General features: G+C 50.9%; 1 protein-coding gene across 6 annotated transcripts in view; it reads right to left on the minus strand.

Annotated features, from left to right (window-relative positions):
• Pkd1 (polycystin 1, transient receptor potential channel interacting) overlaps nucleotides 1–23,292 on the minus strand; it is a 49,765-nt gene that overhangs the window by 5,949 nt on the left and 20,524 nt on the right. For 3 of the 6 annotated variants that reach the window (XM_050137507.1, XM_050137496.1, XM_050137463.1), the window contains 28 exons: nucleotides 22,286–22,506; nucleotides 21,906–22,021; nucleotides 21,278–21,404; nucleotides 20,747–20,982; nucleotides 19,526–20,278; nucleotides 18,066–18,197; nucleotides 17,682–17,857; nucleotides 17,239–17,372; nucleotides 13,045–16,667; nucleotides 12,698–12,847; nucleotides 11,402–11,545; nucleotides 11,039–11,318; nucleotides 10,758–10,971; nucleotides 10,529–10,688; nucleotides 10,051–10,203; nucleotides 9,177–9,321; nucleotides 8,471–9,091; nucleotides 7,997–8,153; nucleotides 7,553–7,805; nucleotides 7,232–7,427; nucleotides 4,859–5,029; nucleotides 4,639–4,782; nucleotides 4,334–4,544; nucleotides 4,121–4,247; nucleotides 3,398–3,511; nucleotides 3,242–3,294; nucleotides 2,815–2,999; nucleotides 2,629–2,722 (listed from right to left, as the gene is read on the minus strand). In XM_050137507.1, the coding sequence (XP_049993464.1) occupies nucleotides 2,629–2,722; nucleotides 2,815–2,999; nucleotides 3,242–3,294; nucleotides 3,398–3,511; nucleotides 4,121–4,247; nucleotides 4,334–4,544; nucleotides 4,639–4,782; nucleotides 4,859–5,029; nucleotides 7,232–7,427; nucleotides 7,553–7,805; nucleotides 7,997–8,153; nucleotides 8,471–9,091; nucleotides 9,177–9,321; nucleotides 10,051–10,203; nucleotides 10,529–10,688; nucleotides 10,758–10,971; nucleotides 11,039–11,318; nucleotides 11,402–11,545; nucleotides 12,698–12,847; nucleotides 13,045–16,667; nucleotides 17,239–17,372; nucleotides 17,682–17,857; nucleotides 18,066–18,197; nucleotides 19,526–20,278; nucleotides 20,747–20,982; nucleotides 21,278–21,404; nucleotides 21,906–22,021; nucleotides 22,286–22,506 (9,090 nt within the window). The remainder of the gene's footprint in view (nucleotides 1–2,628; nucleotides 2,723–2,814; nucleotides 3,000–3,241; nucleotides 3,295–3,397; nucleotides 3,512–4,120; nucleotides 4,248–4,333; nucleotides 4,545–4,638; nucleotides 4,783–4,858; nucleotides 5,030–7,231; nucleotides 7,428–7,552; nucleotides 7,806–7,996; nucleotides 8,154–8,470; nucleotides 9,092–9,176; nucleotides 9,322–10,050; nucleotides 10,204–10,528; nucleotides 10,689–10,757; nucleotides 10,972–11,038; nucleotides 11,319–11,401; nucleotides 11,546–12,697; nucleotides 12,848–13,044; nucleotides 16,668–17,238; nucleotides 17,373–17,681; nucleotides 17,858–18,065; nucleotides 18,198–19,525; nucleotides 20,279–20,746; nucleotides 20,983–21,277; nucleotides 21,405–21,905; nucleotides 22,022–22,285; nucleotides 22,507–23,292) is intronic. The other 3 variants (XM_050137488.1, XM_050137471.1, XM_050137478.1) reach the window with 3 other exon arrangements.

The following is a 23,292-nucleotide window of genomic DNA, read 5'->3' on the forward strand; positions in this document are numbered from 1 at the left end:
TATGCATGACACCCTGATCACTGTCCTTGTTTGCTTCCTATATATACACCCACTGCCCAGGGCCCAACAAAGGGACTAGTAGGTCCTTATCTTATATGTTCTGCCCTGGCATGAATCAGTGGCCCTTCTCCAATCTCATACCAACTATACAGGACTGTGGTCTAAACCTTACATGCACACTCCCCGCCCTGTAGAATGTTACAGAGGTGCACATTCCCGTGTGATTCTGTTTTTAAAAAGGCGAGTGTGGTCTACACAGTGAGTTCTAGGTCAGCCAGGAATATACAGTGAGACCCTGTCTCAAAAACAAATAAGTAAGTGAGCAAACAAGGAAGCAAGGCTAAGGAAGCAAGGAAGGCAATGAAGCAAGAGGGCAAAAAGAAGACATGAAACTACCATGCTGTCTGAGGGGAAAGTCGCCACGTTTATCAGTGCTTTTTGTGACCCAAGGACTTTTAAATGCATGGCCCACACCAAGTGCGCACTGCCACTGAGCCCTGACCTGTCTCTGACTCAGAGGTCTCTGGACCTGGGCCACTTAATGAGCAAAAGTGTCTGGGTTTAGCTTATTAGGCAAGCACAGAATAGCGAATAACCAGAAATGGTTTTCTTTGAATTAAATTTGCTGAACATAAAAATTATAGAGCATTTAGCTAAATTTAAAAATTGAGGACATTTATTAGCAGCACTTCCGATGCAATAGGCACAGTAATAGTTCTCACTCATCATTCAATGTGAGGCTGTCTACAGAATGGATATTGAGACCAACACTGTTAAGATGCACAGGCTGGGTGGTGGTGGTGGCACATGCTTTTAATCCCAGCACTTGGGAGGCAGAGGCAAGCGAATCTCTGTGAGTTCGAGACCAGCCTGGTCTACAGAGCTAGTTCCAGGACAGGCTCCAAAGCTACACAGAGAAACCCTGTCTGGAAAAGAAAAAGGGGAAAAAAAAAAAAAAAAGATGCACAGCACAGAGCACCAGGTTTTCATCAGATTCGGCTGCATGACCAAGCTGTGCCTGTCATTATACTATACTATCAGTTATCCAGTACTGGTCACAACTGGATGTCAGGCACTGCTGGACATTTTAGTGTATGACGGTGAAATGAACAAGTCTCTCTGCTCTCAGTGTATGCTCACCAGCAGCAGAAATGGGTCAGTGTTTTGGAAGCAGGAAGGGCCTGGAAAGGCATAGCATGTGTGAGTGAGACTTGACTGTATCCATACCAGGTAAAGACAATCTCTGCTCAAGCCACATCAAGCAAATCCATGAAGGAAGGGACAAGTGAAACAACTCTTTGGGGAAGAGGACTCTGGGTAGAGGGAGCAGCAGATGCAGGAGGCAGGAGTTTGAAGTGGTATGCTAAGTTGTGGAGCAGCAGGACCTATTTCTTAGCTCCGTATGGTATCAGGACTGCACCAGTGTGGGAGGCCAGCTAAGGAGGCCCTGTAGATCCCTTCTAGAGTGACTGAGAGGGTCTCTCTAGAGCCAACAGTGTGCTCCTAACAGGGCTGCTCATAAAGGAGGTGGCTTCTGCTGTGTACTGGAGACCACATACTCCTGGGGATATTAGCTAGCAATGGCCATCACGCTGCAGTGAGGCTGACGTGGGGATAACTGGAGTCTGCCATCGGCCTGGCCAGTGTACCTGCTGCCTTTCTAAGCACTGACACAAGAAATAAGGGGCTAGGGAAGCAGGGTCAGAGAACTACAGAGAAGTAGAGGGTGTCACAGAGCAGGCCTAGCAATAGTCCAAGCAGAAAAGACCTGAGATAGAAGATGCGGCTGGGAACACTCATCCCTGCATCTGGACAGAAGCTGTGAGTACTTGTAAGAGAATGATGGGAAAAAGGAGTCCCAGAGCCCAGACTTCTGCCTCAGTGGACTAGATAGGCAGTAGGGACAGAATACTTCTAGTCTTGTTGACTCTGAACAGTTCAGCTGTATGGAGCTCTGGATAGTGGGCTATGGCACTGACCAGCAATTCCCTGTGTTTTTCCTTTGAACCCTTCCTGCCAAGGCCAAGTAACCCAGAGAATTCTCCTTTTCTGCATCATACAACACTAACCTCTGGTTGTTTAAAATTTAGAATGAAAACGTGGATACTGAAATAGATGCAGATGACAAAAAGAATATATAATTCTACGTGAGCTCTAGTTAGTGAATTGGGAAAAACCAAGAATCTTGATCATTTTTAAGCATTCAAATAATCAAAATAGTCTCAAAATAAAAATGAGGTATTGAAAAACTTTAGCATCAATTTTCACAGTGTTGATTCCAAGTCAAAATCCCTGCATGGCTATGCAGTGAAACCTTGCCTCAAAACAAAAAACAAAATTTCTTTCCAGACCAAGCCCCTGAGGTACATTCTGGTTGTCTTTCCATTTGTCAAATGTCCTGTGTTTCTGTCGCTTCCCTAAAGGGATAACATGCTGGCCCCTGGGGATCCCATGAACTCCCCTTTATGGGGGAAAGTGGAGGCTCAGAGCAGTCAAGCAACACAGGCACAGTCCAACACTGGGTGACAGCACAGCCAGGAGACCCTCAGCTTCCTGAGGCAGGTACAGGGCCCCACTATACAACCACCACGAACACCCTACCTCCTTCCAACCATGCCAAGCACTCACAGGCTAGTAAGCAGGTCTGTTTCTATGAGGGCATCCTGAGTGGGAACCAGGTTGCTGGCCCCATCAGCCAGGACCTGCTGGATCAGGTTTTCATCTAGAGGGAACAAGAAGTGTTGGAGTGGCATGACACTGAATAACTTGTGCTCTCCTAGAGCTTGGAAATCATTCCTTCCCACTCTGGCTTACCTGATGCTGACAAGTATTTAGTAGGCAAAGAAGGGCTAACCAGAGAGATGCCATCTTCCTCTGGACCCAACATGCAACCAGGCCTATTCTGTGGCAATTGCTGCAGTGTGCTGCTCACAACAGACGGGTCACTGAGCAGGTCTGGCCAACTGAGAGTGCCCTCACTGGATGGCCAGCAAACCAGACTGTGGGAAACAGACATCCTGACATGTACCTGACCCAAGTCTAGTCATACAAGTACAGAAAGCAACATACACAAGGATACATTAGCTTTGGAGCAGCCCCACTCCTAGAACAGTAATAACAACACCCAGAGACAGCCAAAACAGGATGAGGATGAGCACACACAGTCCAGCACCCGAGCATGACTTGCCAGGCACTACTGCTGACTTAGGCTGAAGCTTCCAGACCCTCTAGGCAGCCTCACCTTTTAGCATCTTCCAGAAACAGGTCATTCTTCACTTGCCCAGCAAGGGCCTGCTGAGAGAAGAAAGTGCCTCAGTGTGGTCTGCAGCAGCAGAAGTGACAGCCCAACCATCCCTAACCAGCTCACCCTGCCCTGAGCCCCCGGGGGAACATTCACCTCTGTGAGGCCAGAGAGTGTAAGGAGGGAGCTGTCAAGCACAGATGGGTCCAGGTAGCTGTCAACATCTAGCGCCTGCTGCCCTGGGGGTGTGGGGTTTTGGTCACCAGACACCTGTGAGGAAAGAGGAGTGACTTCAGTCTTCAGTGGCTGGTACAACGGGGCAGGAGTCACTGGCCTGGCTTTTGTGTGTGATGATTCTGAATGACCCACCCGGGGCTCTTTACTGGCTCTAGGGCTACTTGGACTTTTTTTTCTTTTCTTTTTCTTTTTTTGATTCTTTTTGAGCCAGGGATTCTCTGTGTGACGGCCCTGGCTGTCCTGGACTCACTCTGTAGTCCCGCCTGGCCTTGAACTCACAGAGATCCGCCTGCCCAAATGCTAGGATTAAAGGTGTGCACCACCACTGTCCAGTTTGAACTCTTTTAAAATTGGTTTTGGAAGTTTGTAGTTTGGTTTTTTTAGTAATCAACTCTTTCTTTTAGGTTCCTTAACCCACCAGTGTAGAATCTGCTTCCAAGCCCCACTTATTTCTCTGGAGGGACTAAGATGGCTCCTCCAATTTATGGTTTGGTCATTTAAATCACTTCCCCTTGGTCAATCTAGCTGATGGCTTATCAGTTCTGTTTACACGTTTGGTTTCTGGATTTTCTCTCTGGCTGCTATACCAAACAACACAAACCATACTCCACCTCAGAGCTCTGCGGCCCTTGCCCAGCCCACCTTACTCCGTGACATCCGGAAGAGGAACAGGACAGCCAAGTAGACAGGGTAGACAACAACACTGGACACGAGACCAACGGCAACTATGTCGACACTTGGCGGGATCAGACTGGATACAGGCCCCATGCTGAGGTGACAGAGAAGACAGGATGAGTTAGGGAGAAGACTAAAAGGAAGTCAGCCAGGGTGGTCAGCAAATCTCACAGGACCCACCTGTATGTGGTATCTCCCACGACCCCATACCACACAGCATTGGCAGCCAGGAACAGGCAGAGGAGGAGGACACAGCAGGTGACCCTCTGGACCCGGGTGAAGCGGCTGCGAGGTGGCCTGTCCCATATGGAGAGCCAGATGTGCTTGTCAAAAAAGCCTCTCTGCAGCTCGGCCACTAGAAGGCGCTGGAACTGCCACAAGGCAGCTTCATCTGGGAGGATTCAGATTTACAGCAGGAATGCAGTGGGCGCCCACGTCATTCCCCTCTCCCTTTCTCCACTACCAAGGCAGGTGGGTAGCCTTACTTGCCGCAAGCACCTCTTTCTCCACTAAGCCCCCATTGGCCTCAGTCTCCACTGACAGCCAGTCGTTGACCAGAAAGAAGGTGCTTTGGGCACTCTGCAGGTCCCGGACAATGATGTGCTGCAGGAACCAGGCGGGGCTGAGCCCTGTGGAGAAAGGGACCCAGATGAGGACTGAAGCAGGCTGGCAGGATGCAGGGGTGGCGAAGGCTCTTACTCAGACCTTTGTTATCATGCCACACTCGAATTTTCCACACACTCCCCAGGCTGTGTGGGGTAGCAATCTGGAAGATGTCCAGACTGTTGCGATGAAAGGCTCTGTCTCCATCTAAGTGCCGGTGACCACTACGATTGTCCTCTCCATACAACATGATGCCTACATGAGCCGTGGTACCTGGAGAGCAGAGAACTCTGGGTTTGCTATTCATTATGTACAAAACTCACATCAGCCATCCTGTCTACGAACAGTGCAGATAGCCCTGAGCTTTCAACAGGTTCTGAAATGGTTACTTTTATACTAATGTAGATTGAACACAGGGCTCTATGATAGCCAAGTACCCTATCCTGAGTTCCATATCTAGCCATTTTTTTAAAGCATTTTATTTTAGCACAGGATCTCATTAAGACACCCAAACTGGCCTGCAACTTGCCCTCATTTGCCTGAGTTTGTGATTTCCCCCACGTTAGCCTCCCAGGTAGCTAGGATTATAGGCATGCACCACCAGGTCCAGTCTGCATAGTTCAAACAGACCCAAATTCCAGGTTTCTCAATTTGTTAACAAACACCAAGCCCACATAGCATGGCTTTCAGTGGCCAGGGTATACGTGCCGAGCTCAGGATTGTAAACCTGGTCAGCCTGTCATGTGACAGGATACATGTGTGTGTCAGTGACCAGGCAACAGTTATGTGCTTAGGTAGTCTACTCTCCAGAAATGAAGTCATAGCTTTTAAAACTGAGCACTCAGAAGAGAGAACTTGCCAACAATAATAAAAGTATGGCAAAGAAATAAAGCTGGGCCAGGTGGTGGTGGTACACACCTTTAATCCCAGCACTCGGGAGGCAGAAACAGGCCTTTGAGAGATCTCTGTGAGTCAGAGGCAAGCCTGGTCTACAAGAGCTAGTTCCAGGACAGGCACCAAAGCTACACCACAGAGAAACTCTGTATCGAAAAAACAAACAAACAAACAAAAACAACAACAACAAAACAACAACAACAACAAAAAACCACCTAGAAATAAAAACTGGTGGGTTTGGGGTAAAGCTCAGGAGTAGAACATGTGCTCAGCAGGAGGCCCTAGGTCTATCTCAAGTGCACATAAACAAAACGAGTGAAAAATTGCAACATTGGAAGTAAGATTAGAATAAAAAATAAATAAAATTGTTGAACTAAGCTCTTGCCTTGGACTCTGTCAGCAAAGAGACTTTCCATGCACACGTGGGAAACTGCCACCAGAAAGGAGGAGCCGTCTCCGCAGACAAGGCTGGTGAAAGTTGCCCAGAGTTTTCAGGGAGTGTCCACAGTACTCGCAGCAAAGACAAGTCAATTCGAATGTGGACTATGACACCTGCCAGTTTACTTTGTCCCAGAAGCGCTGGAGTGGCTGTAGTCACACTATCCTAAAGTTTCCAAAAGCTTTCACTTCCAGGGTGTATCTGGGACAGGCTCTTGTTATGAAGCCTAGGCTTGTGAGCTTTTTTTTTTTTCTTCCCCAAGACAGGGTTTCTCTGTTTAGTTCTGGCTGTACTGAAACTCATTCTGTAGATCAGGCTGGCCTCAAACTCAAGAGATCTGCCTGCCTCTGCCTCCCAAGGGCTGGGATTAAGGGCATGCGTCACCACTACACAGATGAACAGCTTGGGTTTTTTCTTAAATTACATTCTATTTATTGAGTGCAAGCTACAGTGCACATATGGATGTCAGAGGATTATCTATAGGGTGTGCTCTCTCCTTTCACCTTGTGGGGCCTAGGAATCAAATTCAGGTTTGCTGGTAAGTCCCTTTACCTAGTGAGCCATCTCTGCAGCCCCAATAGCGAGTTTTAATGTTAATAACAAACATCAGGTGGGGGTAGTGGCACACACTTTACCTTTAATCCCCGCATTCATGTGGCAGAGGGGTGGATCTCTGAGAGGCCAGCCAGGTCTACATAGGGAGTTCTAGGCCTCCCAGAGCTACATAGTGAGACTGCATCCTGCCCCAGCCAATAAATAAATAAACAAACATTAAGGACTGCAGAGCAGTTACAATAGAGCAGTTTGATTTTGTGCATGTGAGGCCTGCCCTACTCTGAAGTAAGGAGCATCTTCTTGGCTCTTGGACCTGTTGTCTTTCTCTTTGTGTCTGTGCAGTGCTGTGGCTCGAACCCAGGGCCCCTGCATCCTAGGTAAGTGTTCTGCCACTGAGCTACACTCACAGTCTTCATATCTGTTGTTTCCTTATCTCTGAGCTAAGTCCTTATCACAACATTTAGAGAACTGAGCACTTGTTTTGTGATACTGCTCCCCATAAACATCAGACAGGGTCCAGGACCGAGACTGTAGAGTCCAGGCCAGGGGAGACTCCACATCCCACCCCTAATCACCCCTTTCCTTACCTGAACCTCGGCTCCAGCCAGTCTTGACCAGGATTTCATATTTGAAACGGCCTCCCTTCCCACAGAATGGGATGACACGGACTCGGCTAACATCCAGCTGGTCCAGCTTGCGCAGGATCACAGCCATGACCACATAGGTCACCAGGCATATGGCACATGTCAACAGGACAATGTAGTTAATGCTTGCAGAAGGTTCCTGGGAAGAAAGAATCATCAGGTGCTGGTGGCTTTAGCTTATACATTTTAGTTTCTAAGGATGGAATCAGGATGCCCCAGGTTCTCCCAATATGGAAAATATCTAGGGACAGGAGCATTACTCACAGGAAAGATGAACTGGACATGGCTGGGAGGCACAAAAAGGCTAGCGCCAAAGGCAGTGAGGTGGCGGGTAAGGCAGACAGCCTGGCTGGGTGAGGTCTCCTCCAGGGGTACAATCCCCTCAGTTCTCCACATCATCATGTCTTCATTGAAGTACTGGCACAGGGAGGTGTACAGGCCAACAGACACCTCCAGTGCAGACCAGTGGAAATGGCTGGTCAGGTTCAGGTAGTAACTCCTGCCCAGTGCCCCAGTCCTACAAGGGACAGAGTAGTGTCACCGCCAGACTCCAAGGCCCTGAGTGTCACACCCAGCCTTCCTATTGCCCTGGCTCCGTAATTAGCCCACATACCTGTGGCTAATGCAGGACAAGTTGCATTCACCCTTCTCCCACCTCCTTCCCCTCTTGCAACCCCCACCTCTGTGGTCCCAGTGGGAGACACTCACCCTGGAGCAATGAAAAAGGTGTAGGGCCTGTGATCAGCACCCTCAAGCACCTCCAGGCTGATCCTCCTACTGGCTGAGCAGTTGTACTCATTGGGCTGGGACACCGAGTGCAAGTAGACAGCCAGATAGGGCTCAGGTTCCTCAGACAGGTAGCGTTCTGGGGGCCACATACATAGTATCAAACACCCACCAAAAAACTCATCACACTAAGGGCGCCCTGCAAGTTGTTGTCATGGGACTTGAGAGTCAGTCACCTAGGCAGAAGATTCTAAGAACCTCCACAAGGAAGTCAACACATGCTTCTCTGTGACTACAGGTATATGGGCTTTATGGAACCAGGGCCACAGGAAAACTGAGAGCTGGCCAGGCCCCCAGGACCTGTGACTGCAAATTTAATGGTATCCGCATAAATACCCCCTCCCTAGGGACAAGGAAGGAGGATAGGCAAGTCATGTGCCCACCCCGAACACACACCATTAAGCACTGTGTAAGTGATCCTCAGATGCAGCCCAGCTTGAGGGTTGCTGTTGTCTGCGGTGACCACAGCACTGATTGAGGCCTGGGGCTGTATAACAGTAGAGCCTGCAGAGTTGTGGGAGCCCTGGGCAGCCTGGTCTGAGTTGTTTGGCACCTTCACTGTGATGGCACGCTCTGAGGCCAGTCGCTCAATAGGGATTTGGGTACCAGTCTGTGTCTGGAATGCCATAGATGCCACTTTGGTGGAGACAGTGTAGTTGCTAATGTAGCCAAAGGGAAAGGGGTTGGAATCCACAAGGAAGATGAGTTGCACTATATCACTGAGGTTGGACAGGGCCCCACTGAAGGCCTCAGGAATGGAGAAATGGCAGCTGGGTCCCAAGGTTTTGCCGTAACACAGAAGGCTGAGTGGGTCTGAGCGTTTGCCCAGGGCCACAATCTCCTCGCCCACCAGGGTCAGAGGCTCCTCGTTGAGTACTCGGGAACGCATGAGGATACACATGAGGGCTGATGAGAGGTTGTAGGCCTTGGATGCCACAATCTGTGAGGGTGGTTCAGCCCCCAGCTCCAAGGGTTGTGGGCCCTGCATGTCCAAGCTGGCCAGGTGGATGAGGTCACCTGGGCAGGCAAAGAAAGTAAGGGATGTTGAGAAGTGGTGAGAGCTGGAGGGGAGGCTAGGAAGTGGGAGGGGCAGTTTGTGCACCTGTGATATTGAGGATGCTATCAGCAATGGTAGTGGGTGTCACAGTACCCTCGGTAGTTTCAGCTTGCAAGATGCGCATCATGCCCTCCAGCTTCTGTAGCATCTTCTTCAGGCATGAACGACACATGAGCTCCCTGCTGGACACCTTCGAGGGAGATGAGCATGGCCTCCAGACCCATCCTCAGCACACATGCTCATGGCATCTACGAGTTCCACCTCCACACCACTAAATGGCTCTGTCTCCTCACAATGGCTGGTATTCTAGGCAGCTTCCTGCCTCTAACCTGCACTGAGGACTGCCTGGATGGAAATCTTCAAGGCTTTCCTTGTTAAGACTTCTATGGCTCTTCCCAACCCAAGGATGCACTCAAGTTCTTTCTGGGGCCTACATACTAATCACCCCAGCTATCTGTTTCCATGGCTAAAAGCAAGGAAGATGTCAAGGCCTTGGCTAGAGTCCAAATCTAGATACATACAAGGGCACAGAAGCCACATAGTAACAGTGACTTCTACCCAGAGCTCTCTGAATCCCTGTCCTCTGAGGACTTGACTATTCTACTGGTCCCTGTACAGATCCCACCCTGACAGAGTGCCTTTCTATCAGATACAGGTCATTCGGCTCACAGCTTAGAAAATGTAACCCTCCATAGGTCATAAGGCTTTGTCAGGTAAGCCTAGTTAAGTGGGATATGACTACAGGCCTGATGAGAGGGCACATATCTTCCTATAGTCACCAGAAGAGCATGTGGGCACACATTGGGAGACAACAGTGAGGCTGCAGAAACTGGCAGAGGCTATAAAGATCTCCCTGTCTGAAGCCTTTCTCATGATGCACAGGGCCTGTGCATAGTGCAGAAGGCTGCACCTGTCTTACCATGCACTGGGCCAGTGCAGCAGTGATCTGCTGGATGTCATCCACGGTGTTGACCCGCAGGGAAATCAGGGTCTCTGTGATGTTCTTACGCATTTGGGCTCGCAGCTGCTGCTCATGGTTGGGCTCTGACACCATATCTGGGGCCTGCTCATACTGGAGAAGGCAGGGAACATAGAAGAACCATGAGAAGAGGACAGGCCTCCTCGTGATATTTATCCACGGGGAGCACTGGCATGCACCTGGTGGTGCTACAGTACAGTTATGAGGCATGGGCAGGGATTTAAAGATCAAGGATAATACAAGGTCCAGAGTATCAAGAGGGTACTATGGGAAAGCTGACCTTGGGAAGGTCCTAGTATGTAGTAGGGTAGGAGTTAGCATTCAAAGGTCTTAGGGAACGTTATTGGTTTGAGGTGCATGGTTTCAGCCCACTCACAGAGCACACCTAAGGGATCCTTTTCTGTCCATATGCACTGACCTCATTGAGCACAGTAATAAGGGCTAGAGAGTACTCGATGACATGCTGAGGGTCAGCCTGCCTCAGCAGCCCAGGCAGCACACTGGCAGTCAGGCTGTACAGCCAGGGTATGAGGTCTGCAGAATTACCACTGGGTTCTGGCAGGACAATGGTAAGAGACCTGGAGGGTGGGAGTAGACTGTAAGTAAGTGGTGGTCAGCTCATGTTCCCTCTCCAGGGTTCAGCTCACCTGTTGAGTGCAACAACAGCAGCACCAAGCTGGTCTTGTACAACCACAGCCAGGCTCACTACAAAATGGGGCTGGAATCCAGGAGGCAGGACAGCCCCATAGGTGGAGAGACTGCCCTTATAGATGCAGAAATCCTCACAGTAGCTCTGACGACAGCGCCTCAGCAACAGGGCATATACCAGTGGAGCTCCACCATCCTCTGCATCACGCCAGCCTATGAACACACAGCATTAGTACAGAGTCCAGGCTCACACCAGTCTCTCCAGGTAACCCACACTCACCTGTGCATTCAAAGTGCACTTTAGTGGTGAGACCATGTACAGCATCCAATGGGAATAGGTGACAGGAGCCTCCAAGTGGAGGGCGGTTGGGTGAGAGGCGGATGGAGGCACAGCCCTCCTCCTCGCCCGAATGGCCCAGCACAGTGAGTGTGAAGATGTAGCCTTCCCCATCACGAAGCGCACCCCGCCGCACCACCAGGTGCATGCCAGTGCTCCCTGTGGATGTTGTAGTCTCATCCAGGACCAGAGTCTTATTGCTGAAAGTCCGTGCTGCCCAGCGCTGCATGACAAAAGCATGGAGGATATGGTGAGAGGGGTGCCCTGGGTACCTCCCAGGAGACTTGTCATCTGACTGCTACTCACCCCTTGCTTGGAGCCACTGCTGCAGTTGTGGCAGTGACCCTCCAAGTACACGTAGGAACTACGGCTCACTTCATACACTGCTTGTGCCTTGCAGGATACACACTCAAGAGACACAATGGGTACTCGCCCACTTCGAATCAGCACCTGGAAGAGACAAGAGTGTCACAAGGAGGCTCTACCCTCTTGCACCCTGGAAAGCTTCCTAGCCCAGGCCACTCCTGTTTGGCCCAAATTCCAGGCTGTATCTTTGGGTGAGTGAATCAAGTTAGGTAAGCAGCAAAATCCAGAAGGCCTGCCATCTGGTATAACTCCAGGGCCCTGCTGGCCCAGCAGTAGGAAGCATGGGAACCACTGACAGTGCATGATGGAAGGAAAGTACCCAGGAAGTCAAGGTTCGTTCTTTCTTTCTTTCTTTCTTTTCTTTCTTTCTTTCTTTCTTTCTTTCTTTCTTTCTTTCTTTCTTTCTTTCTTTCTTTCTTTTTTTACATAGCTGTCCCAGACATGCTTGTGACCTGGGTAGGACCTGGGTGAGCTCAGTCAGGCAAGACCTGCTGAGTGCCCTCTTCAGAACACTTTACTTGGTAGGACTATCTCCAGGTAGGTGACCTGAGAAGGCCTGGTGCTAAGGAGACATCCTCAATCTGAGGCACCAGAATAGCCCAGCACCCCTCCACACATACTGGCAGGACCCATCCCACAGCAACAGAAGTGGCCATCACTTGCACAGTGGTCTTTACCTTTATGGCAAGTCCGGGGCAGATGTTTGAGCAAGAACTGGCTCGCTGCCCCAGAAGCAAGGACAGGCTTTGTGGATGGGTGTAGTTACCTAGGCAGGCAAAGGACTTGGCTTCTCATTATTTCCCTTTCATGCTGGTAGTATAAAGTGCATTTTTTTGCAAACCATAGTGTTTGCACGACTCTTGTTCTGGACCCAGGCGGTGGTGGCACATGCCTTTCATCCCAGCACTCGGGAGGTAGAGGCTGGTCTATAAGAGCTAGTTCCAGGACAGCTAGGACTGTTACACAGAGAAACCCTATCTTGAAAAACAAAACAAAATATATTTTGTTTGAGCTGGGTGGTGGTGGCGCATGCCTTTAATCCCAGCACTCGGGAGGCAGAGGCAGGCGGATCTCTGTGAGTTCGAGACCAGCCTGGTCTACAGAGCCAGTTCCAGGACAGGCTCCAAAGCCACAGAGAAACCCTGTCTCGAAAAAAAATATATATATTCAAAGGTCTTAGGGAACGTTATTGGTTTGAGGTGCATGGTTTCAGCCCACTCACAGAGCACAACCCACCGTCTGGTTGGTGGCTTCCTCCTTCCGGCCTGCTTTCCACACTATAAGGTTGAAGGTATATTCCACACCAGCTTCTAGGCGCTCCAGGGGGATGGTGACCATACTGCTCCCACGGGGCCCAAAGTTCAGCACACAGCCACCTGCCTCACTCTATGAAAGCAAATAAGGGAAATGGGTATAAGAACTCTAACCAGTCTCAAAGCAGACCCTGGCTTAGAAGACCTTTTCCTGTGCTGGGGCTAAGGCCCACCCCAAGAATAATCCAAGTGCTAAGGCACTTACTGGACATGGATGCATGAGACAGAGGAGGCAGGAAGGACCTGTCACCCTAAGTCCCCATGGCTGACCTGTGTTGAAGCCACGCAGGCCCAATGAAAGTTGAGTGGCGTCTGGTCCCCATCCTCCAGATTAGGGTCATAGGACTTGCTCCCATCCAGCACCAGGTCCTGTGTGTCTGACCATACCCGGTATGAGCCACCTTCAATGATGGGTACCAGACGTTCAGCAGCTACTGTCACGTTGGCCTGGATGCTCCGTGCCAATGGTGTGTCCCCAAATGAAACCACAAACACAAAGCAGTAGTGGCCCACAGGCAAAGCCAGCCGTGGCACCACCAGCTGGGGACGGCTCACATCTACACCACGAAGTACCATTTGAGTCATACGTCCTGGCCGCTGACAGCTGGCAGTACGATATATCTGCCAGTGGTACTCAGTTTGGTAGGAGACACAGTTGCGGAGATCAACATGGGCCTCCAGGTAGTTGCGCTGGGAGCGCCGCATCAGCACTTGCAAAGGCAGTGCCACCTCCACCTCAGGCTCCCTGCAGGCTAGCACCTGCACAGTCACTGTGGTCTGTGCCACAAAAAAACTCACTAGGTTTGTGGCATTCACTTCTACGCGGTAGTCCCCAGGATGTAGGTAGTTGTGGTCAGTCCAGGACTCATCTGTGTTCTGTACTGGAGTCCCATCCCCAAAGTCCCAGTGGTAGGCTACACGCCGGGGACTGGGGCTTGTAGCAGCCTCAAACCGGGCTGAGCGGTTGGTAAAACAGCGGCCACTCTGAAGTCTTACATACTGGATAATATCCTGTACTTCCACCATTAGTGTGAGGTTCACACCACCCAGTTCATTGAAGGCACGCACATGAATCTCCAGTAATCCTGCAGCCACAGGCGTGTAGGTGACATCACGGCCCGATAGAATGACCAACGAGTCACCCTGAACCTTTTGCAAAGAGAAGTACCAGGCATAGGCAACTCGGGAGCCCTGCTGTACCCGGGCTGTGAAGTTCTTCTCAGTGCCTGTAGCAATGCCTGGCTCACAGCAATTGGGTACCTGCAGCCCAACAATAGCCTCCAGCACTAAGATACGAACCTGTGCTTGGGCCCGGCTCACATGGTTCTCAGCCTGCACATTTACCATATGGTCTCCAACCCGAAAAAAGCTATGGGAGAACTGAGGACCAGAGAGTACTTCAGGGATAGACCCGCCAACCTGAAGTCGGAAAGTAACAGCAGAACCAGCAGCCAGCAAGATCTGAAAGTGGACTGGCTGCCCAGGTGCTACCACCTTGCTGCTGGCCCATAGCACCAGGCTCACAATAGGCTCCTCTACTGTGAGATTGTACATGGCTGAGACCCAACTGACTGCATTGGAAGCATTAAGCTGCACAGAGAAGTTGCCAGCAGTGGGGAGGCGCACAACAATGTTCGGGCTGTGCTTACTGCCACCCGGCAAAGTCCAGCACCAACTCACATTGGTACCTGCATCCAGCTGACCCCAAAAGGGCACAGTGGAGCCAGCTGCCACAAAGATCTTATCTGGCTCACTGGTTCTGATGCTCAGGCCACCCACAGGCACCTGTATGGCCACTTCAATTGTGGCATTAACTGAGCCCAACTGGTTCTCAGCTGTGACTCTGACCAAGTGCAGGCCAGCTGTAGCAAAGTTATGGGTGGTGGATGGCGTCAAAGTCTCCCAACTCAGTCCTTCCTCCAGGTACCAAGTGTAAACAACACCACTGCCACCAGCCACTTCAGCACGAAAGGTGAGGCTTACATTGACAGCAGCTGGATTGGGAGATGCATACAGGATTAGACACTCCACAGGCTCCACAAAGTCTATGGTGCGGTTGGCTGAGGCACTGCCCAACATGTTGGTGGCTCTGAGATGAATATGGTAGGTGCTAGCCTTGAGTGCAGTGAGCGAAAAGCTCTTGCCACTGCCAATGAGGGTGAGGCCGCCATACTGCTGGGCTGTCCAGCTGTAGGAGATGTTGGTGCCATCCCTAACTGCAGCTTGCAGCTGCAGTGTGGAGTTGGTGGGGAAGCAGCAGCTGCCACCACCTCCCACTATCTGCAGCCCCTCGATGAGCTGCAGAACATAGATGAAGATGCTGTCCTGGGCAGAACCCAGCTCATTCTCAGCTGTGACAATAATATTGAAAGTACCCACTGAGCGGAAGGTGTAGGAAATAGTAGAGCCACCTGGAATGGGCGTACATCGGTCACAGAGCACCCAGGAGTAGTGAACATCACTACCCACCTCCAACAAAGTGCTAAAGCTCACACTGCCATTCAAGGGCACCACTGTGCGACTGGCATTGATGGTGAGCCCCTGCACACGCTGCTTCACTGTGATATTGAGTTGGGTCTCACTGCGGCTCACCTCATTCCAGCCAGACACCCTGACAGTGAAGTCACCAGTGCTGCTATACATATGAGTGACCTCAGGACCCTCTTGCTGGCTTCCATCTCCCAGTTCCCACAGGTAGGTGGCAGGGCTCCCACTGCCCACTGCCGAGAACAGATAAGGCTGCTGCAGCTCCAGCACATGGGAGCCATTGATCCTGATGCCAGTGACTAACACGGGCTCCTGTACCTCCACAAAAGCCGAGTCATTGGTAGCAGAGATGTTGTTGGACACAGTGACAATCACCAAGTAGGAGCCTGGTTCTTGGTAGATAAATGTCACTTCAGAGGCCCCAGTATGGGTGTGGGTAATATCTTCAGTGCCAAAGTCCCAGGTGTAGTGATAGGGGAATGGCGGCCAAGAGTAGGCAACCAGCCAGGCTTCATCCCCAAGCTTCACAAACTGCCTCTCAGGTTGCAGGGTGATGTTGCGTATCTCGGGTTCCACACAGATGCTGGTGAAGTAATGTGCCTTGTTCACATGGCTTGACAGGACCAACACGAGCGGGAATGTGCCACTCCGTGTGAAGTTATGTGTCACTACTGGATGCCCATGGACGGTCACATTGGAGGAGCCATCCCCAAAGGTCCAATCAAAGAGATAATGGGCAGGGTTCCCAGTGACATGGGCCATAAGCTGGGCATTGGGCTGCATGGGGATGCAGGTAGAGGGTTCTATGCGTAATACCTCCAGGACAAACACTTGCACATGCAAACTCTGGGACAAGTGGCCAACAGGGCTGGCTGCTACTACTGTCACGGTGCAGTTCTGGGCCCGCAGATATACATGCTGCACTGTAGCCTCAGGGCCTGTGAATACAGTGCCATCGCCCATGTCAAATGTCCATGTAATGTTGTCACCTGACTCCACAGTGGCACTGACTATCGTGGGGGCTCCCTGTTCCACAGATGGGCTCAAACACACAGTCAGGCCACGCAACTCCTGGAAGACACGGATGTCTATATGTGCTGCCACACTGCTCACTGTGTTGTTAACCTCCAAAATGACTCTGTAGGTGCCCGTCTTGGTATAGGTGTGGCTGAGTGCTGGCTGGCTCTGTACTAGGACAGGAGATCCATCCCCGAAGTCCCATGTATATAAGACACCATCAGCTGAGGGCAGTGGGTATGGAGAAAAAGTGATGGGTCGGCCGGCTACCAGGATGTTGCTGCTCATGGCAATGGTCACGTTGGGGAGCACAGTGCGCACACTCACAGGCACCTGCTGCGTCAGGTTCTCATAGGTATTGGACACAACGACGGTCAAGTTGTACTCACCTGTGGAGACAGGCCCAGGTGGGACTTCCTGCTCACAGAATCCCCACCTAGCACTTGCTACTGCACGAGGACAGTCTTGCTCAAAGCTTCAACTGCTATGCTCTTGGATCAGGCCCAGAAGGTGTTCAAACCCAGGCCATGTACAGGGCAGAACACTCAAGGGTCCACAATGAGCAAGAGAATGGACAAGACCGTTTCTAACACACAACTGCACAAGGGTGAACATGGAAGAACATACCAGCACAAGCAGGAGCAAGTACATGGCATGAATACTACATGCCAAGTGGTGGAGTGGGGATATTACAGTGTGCAGCCTCAGGAGCTTTTAAAATAATTAAACAATGACCCCATCTTACTCTCCCAGGCTGAAATTGAAGATATATACTGAGGCCTTGGGGACCCTGTCAACCCACCCCCGTTCTCAATGTCTAGGTGCCCCTCCTTTACCCAAGTAAGGACTTTTCCCCACCACCAACCCAGGCTAGGTCAAAGTGGGAGTGATATGGGATGTTATACCCAAAGGTAGGCTGTCTAAGCTCAGGACCTGAAAGGCAATGGCCCCACCCCTCACCTGGGGTGGCGTAAATATGCGTGGTATTGTGTTCCACAAGCACCTGGGCCACTGTAGGGTCCGGGACCTGGAAGGACTCGTTGTATGGAGGCTTGAACTGGCGGAGTACCTGCTCCCCATCCCCAAAGATCCACCTGCCAGGGCAGCAGGCAGACAGTGAGCAGGCAAGATGAGTAGATAGGGTGCCCCTGGCTCTGAATGCAAATTCTACAATCATTCTTTCCTGGTTCATGGGTTCAAGATACTATGTTGGCTCTACCATACGAGGATCTCTGCCCCTCATGTGGTCCTATCTACCAGTACTCCCAACAGAAGAGGGAATTGTAGCTCTGAGCCAGGATTCCAGGATAAATGCTAGGGGCTGAAATGAGAACCTGATGCCAGCCCCAACCCAGGCCCTGCTCAGCTAGCCACTCCCCCTCTCTAGGCCCAGAGGCACTCACAGGAAGGCCACCTCCACAGCTGAGTCCACCAGCACACCACCCGTCAGTAACAGTGTGGCATTGGGAGGCAACACAGAAGGCACTGCAGATACCCACAGCCCCCGCATCTTGTTCATCCGCTCCACAGTGACATTGTAGTTCACGGTGACGTTGCTCACGTGGTTAGAGGCTGTCAGCTGAGGAGACAGGCATCAGTGGGTATGGCCCAGAGGCAGCAAGGACAGACCAATGGGTGAAAGGCCTCGAGCCCCGACTCAGCAGCCTCCCCACACTCACCCACAGCTGCAGCAGCGTCCTCAGGAGCAAAGCAAAGCAGAACAGAAGGCAAAGTGAGCACCCAGATATCCCAGGACCCCATGCCTCCCTCCATTGGCCCCTGCCTACCGAGAGCTTGAAGATGGCAGCACTCTGGTAGATTACATTGAAGACAGTGTTGTGGAAAGTCAGGGACGGTTTATCATCAATGGTCCATCGGAAGGTCACATCCGAGCCAGCCTCCACCATGGGGCTGTACCGCTACAGAAATGACAAGACATTGGCCAAAGCTATGATTTTGCCCCAGTCTGGAGCTGACTCTGCCCCAGCCCCATCTGTCCCCCTCAGACTTACTAGAGAATTTTGTGTGTGGTGCAGAGTGGACGATGTAAGTCTACCAGCTGAGCCCTGACTGCAAGACACCCATGCTCATAGTCTTGGATGCTGACCCAGGTCAGTGTAGAACAGGTATATCCACAGGGGAAGCCAAAGCATACAACTGGACAAGTCATAGGAGACGGAAAGAAACGGCCCTTCCTTCCTTTTGTTTTTTTGAGACAGGGTAACTTTGTGTAGCCTTGGATGCCCTGGAACTCCCTCTGTAGAGCTCTGCAGATCTCAAACTCAGAGATCTGCCTGCTTCTGCTTCTCAAAAGTTGGGAATAAAGGTGTGTGCTACCACCAGCTGGCTAGAAATGGCCCTTTCAATGTCTGCTGGTGTTAGGGTGGGCATGTCCAAGATGAGGAGATAGCGCCATCCCCCTAAGGTACTAAGGTAGCTAGCAGTTATCCTCTGAGGCTTCAGATCCTGAGGCAACAGGCACATGCATCAGGTAGCTACAAGCACAGCAGATAGCCCAGAAACACATGGGGATTCATGGAGACTCAGTGAAGGGTGGGGTCAAGTGTGATGAATGTTTCAAAAAACCTGAAGAATAGCCTGGTTGTGGTGGCTCAGGCCTTTAATCCCAGAGACAGGTGGATCTCTGTGAGTTCAAAGCCAGCCTACTCTATAGAGTAAGTTCCATGACCCAGGACAGCCAAGGCTACACAGAGAAACCCCGTCTTTTTTTTTTTTAATTATTTATCTCTTTAATTTTATGTGTATTGATGTTTTGCCATGGGTGGCAGGTCTCCTAGAACTGGAGTTACAGACAGTTGTGAGCTGTCATGTGGGTGCTGGGAATTGCTTTTAACCACTTAGCTCTCTCTCCAGCCAACGAGAAACCCTGTCTTGAAAAAAAAAACAAAACAAAACAAACCAAACCAAATAAAAAATCTGGAATATAAAAAAGCCTGAGAAAGTCTGCAGAGCAGCTGCTCTAGCTGGGACTGTCAGTAAAGTACACATTTCTAAATGGTGCTCGGGTGCAGCTCACAACAATAAAACCTGCCTTCCATGTATGGGTCCCTAGGGTCCATCCCCAGCACCACTAAGAGAGAATCACTAAGTAGACAAAGGCTCCCAGCAGGTCTCACATGGAAAGCATGTAATAGAAACTGTCATCCTTGGAGGACAGCTGAGGGCTTCCTCAGTGGGAGGATCCTGTTCTCATCATTTAGAGGGCTAGGTTGCAGACCACACTTACCACTAGGATGCCCTGCAACACTCGGGCCTTGGGGCTTGGCACAGCACGGAGGCCACAGATGGGCTCCTCAGCTGTCACCCTCAAGCTGATATTGGCCTTGCTGGCTCCATTCTGTGCCACAATCTCCATGGCATGATCCCCTTCTGTAAGCCTGGGTAGTACCAACACTGAGAATAGGGTGCCATTAGACTCTTCAGTGCAGTCTTGCTTGAGAATATCCACCTCAGGAGGGCAGGCATCCTCAAAGGGAGCACTAATGTTGCCCCCAAGCCAATGAGCCGTGACAGTGGCATTAGCACCAGAGTCCACCTGAAGCACCAAAACTGAGCCGTTGGTTGGCACGTAGAGGTGGCCATCAAGAGGAACAGGGTGAATGACTCTTAGTCCAGCCACTGGAGAGATCACATTGAAGCTGCAGGACAAATTGTGCCTGGACACACTGTTGCCCACTGTAGCCCGGACCTCATAGCGCCCAGGATGTTGTAGTCCAGGGTTAGATTCAAGGCCCAGCAGCGGGGTGAGCTGTTCTGTGGCCAAGAGCAGCTGTAGGGAGCAGGCTGGGCCAGCCCAAGCTTCTTCCAGATGAATAGGCAGGTGGGTCTGCCAATCTGATGCATTGGTAGAAAGGTACAGGGCTTGGTCAAGACAACTGGAAGCCAGGGGGCAGTGCAGAAGGGTACCTGGGCCAGCATCATGTTGTATGCCAATGAGGTCACCAGGGAACACAGGGACATCCTGTCCATGGAGGGTAACCTATAGAAGAGGGAAGCAGTATTGAATTGTGTCCCCATGATAAAAGACTATAGGAACTACTGAGAGAGAGTGGACAGGATACCCATCTCAGGTCTCAGCACTGTCAATGGTACTTCATGGAGTCCCTGCTCCAAGGCACTCATGGCTGAGACAAACAGGACATTGTTAACACAGGGAACATGCACAAGGAAGATGTAACAAGAGGGACTGCCACAGGTGAAAAGAACTTTCTCAGGGATAGAAAGATAGAAAGCAGGTAGCTGCTCCAAGGGAGAACAAGAGTTCCCCCTTAGATAACACAAGGACAGAGACCCTGAGAAGGAGCTGAGACAGGGGCTTTGAAGCAGGATGTAGGCAAGAGAATCAAGGCAAGGCTGTTGGGCACACACAAGAAGCCTGCAAGGTATCTGATGAGAGACCAGGATCCTGGGCAGTCAGCGACATACAGGCCCACACCAGGACACATACCAAGTATTGTGTGGGAGGCCCTGCAGGCACAGAGAAGAGGAACTCCTTCCACAGCGTGTAGTTGGCTCTGGGAAGTCTCAACCCTGACATGGACCCATTGATGCAGACATGAGGGTTGCAGGAGGCATCAAAAGGTACACAGACATTGGCTCCAGGACACCAGTGTTCCTTGGGCACACACTTGCGAGCTAGCTCAGTTCTGTTGTCAGGCTCACTGCTGCCTTCTGGGGCCACTGCTAGGAGAGGAAGAATGTCAGAAACCTGATCATTAACAAGCTACTATTAAGGATTCCCTTCTTACCCATTACAAAACCAAACCTGGATAAGAAGTTCCTCATTTCCATCATCACTCCCCTGCCACTAGACCATGCCCAAGCAGGCACTACCCGATCTATCATTGGGACAAGGAAACAGGAGTTGGCAACTCTGCAGAACCTGCCTTCAGTCTACCTTGAAGCTGGGATTAGAAGGCATGAGAGAATTCAGAAAGCCCACCTAAGTCTCCAGCTCCTATCCCTTACAGAACCCCACCTGCTCCTCTTGAGGGACGGTACACCTGCAGACGCAGCTGGACAGGATCTTCAAGCTCCATGGTCTCAAACTCTGCTGCAGTGAGAAAGGCTTCACGGGTAGGGCTCAGGCCAGGAAACACCATGACCTAGAGGAGATGGAACTGCCTCAACTCAAAAGATCTACCCCTTGAGGTGTAAGCATAGCCCTCTCAAGGCTACCATATACCTCATTTCATATCACTTGAGAAGAAAAATCAGATCAAAATCATCTGTGAACAACAGGGAGGCTAAAGCAAGATCATGAGTTCAAGACCTTCCCGGGCTACACAGCAAGACTTCTCAGATAATAGAATGAGATGCTTCTCATCTGCACTCTGAGTATTTTTCTAAATGTCAGACTGGCTGCACTAATGATATTTAACAACCTCTACCAAAACCAGCTTTGAGGGTTGGTTTTGTTGTTGTTGTTTTTAAAGGGTTAGGGTGCCAAGAACTGAACCCAGACCCTCACTAATGCTAGACTACTGCTCTACTACTGCACCATATCTCCAGCCCCCAACCTGATTACTGGAGAAGCAATTCAAGGCCTCTGGAGCTGCAAAAATGCAAGGTCTTTGGGTTCTAGAACACAAAAGGGACTGGCCTACCTCCACAGGCTGCAGGGGGTCCTGGAGAGTTTCCTGCTGTGCCAATGGATGCAGGGGTCCGGACATGCCTCCACCAGACACTCCCACAAGAAAGTTCTCAGCACCCCACACAGGCCCTAGGGGTAGGAAAGTATGCAATGGATGCCAGGGCCAGGCAGAGGAGACACTGGGGAAATACCCAGGTTGGGGCTGGACCTAGGGCTGAGTCACCTGGCAGAACCATTTGCCCCATCCTCTTATCTTATTCTTTCTGTCTTTATTTCTTCTGGTTCAGTACCAACCCAGGCAAAAGAACAAACATTCAGCAAACACATGGTCACTACTGAGCCTGAGAAGGTAAGAACAAGGAAGAGCGGCTCCTGCTACAGAGCAGTCCATACCTCCAGGTCTCAGCTCGCAGACATAACTATGTGGTGCCGAACACAGGTCTGTGTTGCACTGCCCAGCGGGCCCCAGATGCACACAGTGTTCTGCTGTGGCTGGGTGTGGCTCCCCTGGCAGCCAGTTCTGACAGCTTTCCAGGCTGAAGGCCTCACCCTGAGGATCCAGGCCTTTCTCTGCCCCCTCCACAGATGAGAAGCCGATCCACACATCCAGGCTCCTGAGGGCAGAGTCAAGGGAGGGCCAGGCCATCAGGGAGCAGTTATACCTTACATCTGGGGACACACCCCTCACAACACCCTGGCAGATGGGTCATATCACTCTCATTTTCCAGGTGATGATACAGCCTCAGAAACATTACTCAGCAAGGACTAATAACCCAGGCCCATAAGCCACATTCAACCAGAATCATATGTATAGAACCAGCTCTTCTTAGAGACCTCAGATTTTGCTCAGGATCAAGGGCCACCAGACCTTGTCCTGAAGGGAAACTCTGAGGGCTGGAGCAGAGGATCAAGACTGTCTTACCCATGGGTGCTACCTGATAGTTCTATCAAGGCAGAAAGGCCCTTCTAGAGGCAAGGTTTAGAGGTTCATGGCCCAGTTTTGGCACAGGCACATACACAGGAATATATATGCACAAGTACACACAGTGGTACATAGGTGGGGAGTCCTAATGGAGCCCTGATTCCATGTAAGGTCACTGTCACCATTACCTGGATGATTCTGGAGAGGGTTCTTAGCCACTCTGGACCTCTATTTCCCCTTCTCAGCACAGGCAATATAAAGGATGTGAGTGACCCTTAAGACAGGAGTTCCCACCCCACCCAGGGAATAGACTCGTAAGAGAGGAGAAGTGCACCCTTACCACCCACCCTGACACAGAAGACTGTAGGGTCTCAGTATATGTCCCTACAAGCCTGGACAGGGCACAGGAGGCTGACAAGCTGTCCACAGATGGAGAGCACTGTCACTCACTGTGTATCAGAGGGTGGTGAGCATAGGG

Source organism: Alexandromys fortis, unplaced genomic scaffold (assembly GCF_014885135.2).
Source record: "Alexandromys fortis isolate MF-2015 unplaced genomic scaffold, M_Fortis_MF-2015_v1.1 scaffold_29, whole genome shotgun sequence".
Classification (NCBI taxonomy): Eukaryota; Metazoa; Chordata; class Mammalia; order Rodentia; family Cricetidae; genus Alexandromys; species Alexandromys fortis.